The following is a 6,943-nucleotide window of genomic DNA, read 5'->3' as shown; positions in this document are numbered from 1 at the left end:
TCAGGGGAAATAAAGGTTGCTTAAAAATAAAAATAAATAAAAAATAAAAGTTCACCTTCTAGGCAAAGGGAAGAAGGAAATTTTTGCTGATATCCAAATACACAAACCATTTGTTTAGAGCTGGGCTTTCTTCTTTATACATAATTAAATGGTTTAGCACATTATCTCTCTTCCACATTATACAATTCCACACTTTAAAAAATTGTTTTCTGGGGCACCCAGGTGTCTCAGTCAGTTAATTGTCTGCCTTCAGCTCAGGCCATAGTCTCAGGGTCTTGGGATCAAGCCCCATGTAGGGGTCCCCACTCAGCGGGTAGTATGCTTGGCCTTCTCTCTCTCCCCCCAACTCATGCTCTTCTCTCTTTTCTCAAATAAATAACTAAAATCTATTTTAAAAAAGAGTAATTAAAAAATTATTTTCCTCTCATCTATAACTGAGACATCTTTGAAAACCAATCCTGTATCTTAATCACATTTGCCGCCTGTTCACTCAGCACAGCACTGTGACTATTGTAGGCACTCAGTGAAACAAAGGAGTGGCTGAATGGGTCACTGGTCAAGTGAATGTATTCCCACAGGTAGCTAGGTAGAGGAGAAATGGATGAACATAAAGTGTTGGAATACACTAATAAAGCAAATGAGCTACAAGGGTTGCTGGAGAGGAAGAGATAGGGGGATGTGCTAAGTGGGTAATGGGCATGAAGGAGGGCACTTGAAGTAATGAGCACCTGGTGTTTGTATGCAACTGATGAATCACTAAATTCTACCTCTGAAACTAAAAAAGAATAAAAATAAAAGAACATAGAAAAAAAAAAGAAAATGAGCTAGAAACACCATTTCAGTCAAATTGTTTAATGCTTCACAAATATTTTATGGGAAAGATATTCATACTTTTCCAAAGTCAAATAAATGAGGAGGAAACAGAATTTTGGTTATTCATTGGCACTTTAAGCAAAACTTGTTTAAAAGTAATTTTATATATTCACCAAGCTCTAAGAGGAAAATTGTTGCCTCTGTCTTGCAAAACTAGCTGTCAGCAATCATCAAAAGGGTAAATACACATTATATCTGTTGTGAGTTCAACTGTGTCACAGAAAAAGATATGTTGAAGTCCCAAATCCTGGTATCTGTGAATGTGACCTTATCTGGAAGTAGGGTCTTTGCTTCGCTCTCTGCCTATGTCTCTGCCTCTCTCTGTGTGCCTCTCATGAATACATAAATAAAATTTTTAAATAATAATAATAATCTTTTCACTACTGGCCCAGTTTACCTAATTCATTCTTATTTGTCTTTTAAATTAGAACAAATAGGTGCACCTGGGTGGCTGTCAGTTAAGCGTCTAACTTTGGCTCAGGTCATGATCTCCGATCCTGGGTGGAGCCCTGCGTCAGGCTCCATGCCCACTGTCGGGTCTGCTTGAGGCTCTTTTCCTCTGCCCCTCCCCTCACTTGTGCTCTCCCTTCTTCTCTCTCTCTCTCTCTCTCTCTCTCTCTCACACACACACACACACACACACACACACACATAAATAAATGATAAAAATATTTTTAAAAAATAAAATAAGAACAAATAAATGAGCATATTCCAAATGATTGAATGGTGGAAGGAGAAGCCAAGAAATTTTCTTTTTGTTTTATATATTCCCACACAGTTTAATAATTAAATATCTTGTTCCATAACTTAAACAAAAATTAAGATGAGATATGGGGTCTAGTTTTCACATCTAGTCTTCTGCCATGTTTATAGCTTATCTCAAAAAAGAAGAATCTCTTCTTGCTGTTAAAATTCTCCAGGAGAATTTTCTCATATATTTCTCCTTTGGTCATAAGGAAAACAAAACGATTCATAATACAAATAAATAAATTCATGAGTCATTAATATTGCTGAACTTCAAGGTACATTTGGGGGAAAATGCTGATCTATAGATATTTATCTGTGCTAGTACCTCCTTCAAGGACTATTTGTTTAGTACTTAATACAAAGTAGAAGTATTCTTGTAGACCTTTCTTCTTAGTGATTTTAAAAATATAAAAGTAGTCATTGTTACTTAAATAACAGTATGAAAATATCTTTATGCTTTTCACTTAATATTCTCAGGCCCTTTTCTTATAACATTTAGGAATCAGAATTAATGAGATAATATTAAAATAAAGAATACTCAAGCCACTAAATGCTAAAGGTCTGCAAGGATTCAAGTTATTGTTGAACAAAGCTTGGCCTCAGAAAATCCATGCTAAGATCAAACGTGTGTTTAATCTGACAAAATGAAACTTGTCATGTCCAGTAAGTGATCTTTGATTACCCAAACTCTGTTAATATATAAGCCACACAAAAGATTTTCATCCTCACTACACTTGGATATCACTTGGCTCAGAAATTCTATCCCAAAGATACAAAGCAGCTGAATAGAAAATTAAATTGCCTTTTTAAAAAAGATTTTATTTATGTATTCATGAGAAACACACATAGAGAGAGAGAGGCAGACACACAGGCAAAGGGAGAAGCAGGCCCCATGCAGAGAGCCCGACATGGGACTCGACCCCAGGTCTCCAGGATCACGCCCTGGGCTGAAGGCAGGCATCAAACTGCTGAGCCACCCAGGGATCCCAAATTGCTTCTTGATATCAGGCATAAAAAAGAAAAGATTAAAAATAAAAGAGAATGCCTTTGCCAATTTGTGTAAAATCTTTTAAAATTTATAGTAGGACTCATAGATGAATACTATTAACTATGGTATCTTATTTTAACAAATTATTCATCACAGTATAATTTTCAAAAAGAAAATATATATTCATATATATACATATTTACTTTATATTCTCAAGCAAACATAAAGTGAACACATGTCAAAGATTTTATTTAACCCATTAACCACTAAGATGTTATAACTATTTCAAAAAACATCCAAAATGCTCAGATATTTACAGACAACTTAACAAAAACTATTAAGATAAGAAGGATAGGTTAGGTATAAAATTAAACAATATAAAATATGCCATAAAACCTTTGGGGTTATTTGTTCCACAAGACAGAAATTATTTGCATGTGTACCTGACAAAAATCAATAAGTAGCTTCACGGAGTCTGGAGCCTTTCATTTGTAGTAAATAATGAAATGAATTAAGTATATTTTCCCTGATAATCTTTAAGTGACCCTTGCCCCCAAGTTGTACTGAAAGAATGTGAAACCTCCTATTTTTGCCTTATTGCTGAGTTTCTGATGGTTTCCCCTCTCCAAAGATCATTCTTGACTTAAAAAAAAAGATAAGTGGCAGTCTCATTAGGTCTGTACTAATTGTTTTCATAAGTGCTAGGAGGGTTAATCGACCATGTAGGCCTCCTGGATTTTGTCTGCAAATCTTGAGCCTTCAGTATTAAACAACTACCAAAGCCACATAATTACCTTCTGTCCAGCAACTTTCATGAGGAATCTTGGTTTAGACCTTTAAGACCCTCTAGGACCTACTATTTCACCTATAGTACCCACAAAGTTAAATGAATGTCTCTCATGTAAAAGTCCCCCAATTCTAGGGTCCTTGGCTTGCAAGGAAACGATCTTACTTATACTTGTGAGACTGAAGCCTTGTAAGTCAGGTACCAGGTCAATTTCATAAAAGAACTTTGTACACATTGACTCCACCAATACTTCTCAATAGTGAACTTATCATGTCTGATTGAATGAGAATTAACTTCAAATATCATTTCTCCTTGATTACACAACCTGTCCAATTACATCCATTTTAAAAGAAAATAGCAGATTCTTATTAATCCATGCAATATTTGCCTTGAAAAGTATATAGATTTGATGAAAGTATGTGTTTGAACTCTAAGGAATCAGTGGGAGTCAAATATCATTTTTAAATGTTTTATTTGCATCCAAAGAAATAAAATCTACTAAATTAGATACAATATAAAGAGAATGAGAAAAAAAAACTTTTCCTATATTTGTTAAAAACACAATATTTAAAATAACACTTACCATATTCCAAATAGACATTAAATGTCGTTAGACATTTTAATTTCCTCCTTGGTTTATTCAATTCTAGTAATTTTTATTCTGCTTGATCTTATGTTAAGCATTCTTCTTTCATGGAATATATTTGCTTCTAAACTAAAAAGAGTCCAGGATATCTTGGCTAATCCATTAGCACAATCTGAAAGTTGTCTAAGGAAGAACAGCTCAGAAAACTGATCCAAGAAGTATCAATGTTCATAGTATCTAATACAGGACTTTCCAGAAGCATTCAGCAAGAATCAAGAAATAGACACCTGGGGCACCAGGGTGGCTCAGTTGGTTAGGTGTCCAATTCTTGATTTTGGCTCAGGTCAGGATCTCAGAGTTGTGAGACCCAGCCCCACATGGGCTCAAGTTGGGCACGGAGCTTGCTTGAAATTATCTCTCCCTCTCCCACTGCCCCTCCCCCGACTCTAAAATTAAAAAAAAAAAAAAGTAGATACCTGCTTTATAGCAAAATTGGTTAAAATTTATAACAATAACCAATAACATCACAATAAAAGAGGGTAAATTTCTCTATAGACATACTATACAGAGCTATTTCACAAGGGTTTGATCAATGTTTTCTTAGAAGTAACTATAGGGGTGCCTGGGTGGCCCATTCAGCTAAAGCAACCAACTCCTAGTTTTGACTCAAGAAATGATCACAGGATCATGAGATTGAGTCCTACATTGTGCTCTGCACTCAGCCTGGAATCTGCTTGAGATTCTCTCTCCCTCTCCTTCTGCCCCTCCCTCTTGTGCTCTCCTTCCTTCTCTCCCTCAAATAAACAAATAAATCTTAAGAAAAAAAGTGAGAATATACTATGAACAGTGAAGACATTGACAAATCCCCAGTGTCTTCATATAAAAGGTACGATTTCTGAAATATTTATATTGACATTTTGCCTGTGCAAGTTTAACCTAGGGAAAGCTGACTATATCTTCCAATTGGATCATTCTTTGAATTTTAGTAGATTTTACAACACTGATAATTAATAAATATAATGAAAAATATCCTGACTTTATAATTTTTTTTTAATTTAGGATTCCATCCAAAGAAAGGAGCCAAATTATACCTGGTGACTAGCTTAAATAGGGAAAATGATATTTTGTTACCTATTGCTTAATCAAAGTGAAAATATTTTAAAGTTAACATAAGAGAAGAAAGATAACATGATTGTAAAGTTAATGAAAAGCAAAGAAAAATATTCTGGTGCAAAATTAAATAGTTGCTATCTGGACACATTAAAAAAGAAAATAAATAATAATCTCAACCACTGTTGAGAGCAAAACCTACTAAATTGAGTTAGATATAGCATAAAAAGAAATAAAAAGAACTTTTCTGGGGATCCCTGGGTGGCTCAGTGGTTTAATGCCTGCCTTCGGCCCAGGGCATGATCCTGGAGACCCAGGATCAAGTCCCACATCAGTCTCCCTGCATGGAGCCTGCTTCTCCCTCTGCCTCTCTCTCTCTCTCTCCCTGTGTCTCTCATGAATAAATAAATAAAATCTTAAAAAAAAAAAAAGAAGTTTTCTTATATTCTTTAAAAAACACAGTATTTATAATAATATGTACTATATTCCAAGAAACTAACCACAACTTAATTTATAAGAACAATATGCCATTAACAAAGAAACTCAATTAGTTTTGCATTAACATAACATTTTGCAGTAAAAGTTTTATAAGTTTTTTAAAATTAATAAACCCATCAAAATTGAGCCAAGAGTAACATCAGCAAAAGTGTAGGGTAAGGAACTCCAAAATAATAAATGTTCATGGATTGAAAGACATAGATTAATATAAAATATATGACATAGAGTAATGAAATATTTAAATTTTAGTGTACTCATATATTGATATTCTTAAGATGGCAATATCCCTCAAAGTGATCAGTGCAATAAATTCAGTGCAAGCTCAACCAAAATTACAAGGGCTTTTCTTTCAAAAATGGACAGGTTGATCCTGAAATTCATTTGGAGATGCAAGGAACCTAAATTAGCCAAAACCATATTGAAAAAGAAGAAGACAGGGCGGTGCTTTCGGCGGTCCTGCGGATCTGTCTCTTGCTTCAACAGTGTTTGGACGGAACAGACCCAGGGACGCCCCTTCTACCAGCCAACGGCCACCCTCCAACCTTTTTTCCAGTCGCAACCTTCGGAGCCATCTTCCTGGCCATCTTCTGCCACCGGCAGCGAACACCCAAGTTTGAATTTAACTCCTTGTCCAGGATCAACCATGAGCTCCCAGATTCGTCAGAATTATTCTACCGAGGTGGAGGCCGCCGTCAACCGCCTGGTCAACATGCACCTGCGGGCCTCCTACACCTACCTCTCTCTGGGCTTCTATTTCGACCGTGACGATGTGGCTCTGGAGGGTGTGGGCCACTTCTTCCGCGAGTTGGCTGAGGAGAAGCGCGAGGGCGCCGAGCGTTTCTTGAAGATGCAGAACCAGCGCGGCGGCCGCGCCCTCTTCCAGGACGTGCAGAAACCGTCCCAAGATGAGTGGGGGAAGACCCTGGACGCCATGGAAGCCGCCCTGCTTCTGGAGAAGAGCCTGAACCAGGCCCTTCTGGATCTGCATGCCCTGGGTTCTGCTCGCGCGGATCCTCATCTCTGTGACTTCCTGGAGAACCACTTCCTAGATGAGGAGGTAAAACTCATCAAGAAGATGGGCGACCACCTGACTAACCTCCGCAGGCTGGCCACCCCCCAGGCTGGGCTGGGCGAGTATCTTTTCGAAAGGCTCACTCTCAAGCACGACTAGGATCCTCTGGAGACCAGCAGCCTTTGAGGGGCTCCTCTGGCAACCCCTCGGTGCCAGGGCTTGTGCCTGAACCTTTTCCCATGCAGCCACTAGGCAGCTTTTTAACCATTCTGGAGCCCTTTCCCAAAACGTGGACCAAATGGAGACAATAAAGCTTTTTGCAGCAAAAAAAAAAAAAAAAAA

General features: G+C 37.3%; 1 protein-coding gene across 1 annotated transcript; it reads left to right on the top strand.

The window, feature by feature from the left end:
• The first annotated feature begins 6,024 nt into the window (after positions 1-6,024).
• On the top strand, positions 6,025-6,943 carry LOC121479675 (ferritin light chain). Its single transcript, XM_041735400.1, has one exon. It carries the CDS (start codon positions 6,233-6,235, stop codon positions 6,758-6,760), a length of 528 nt encoding a protein of 175 aa, XP_041591334.1. The 5' UTR covers positions 6,025-6,232; the 3' UTR covers positions 6,761-6,943.

The sequence above is a fragment of the Vulpes lagopus genome, chromosome 21, assembly GCF_018345385.1.
Source record: "Vulpes lagopus strain Blue_001 chromosome 21, ASM1834538v1, whole genome shotgun sequence".
Classification (NCBI taxonomy): Eukaryota; Metazoa; Chordata; class Mammalia; order Carnivora; family Canidae; genus Vulpes; species Vulpes lagopus.
The sequence above is the reverse complement of the archived record's forward strand: the minus strand, read 5'-3'. Positions and strand labels throughout refer to the sequence as shown.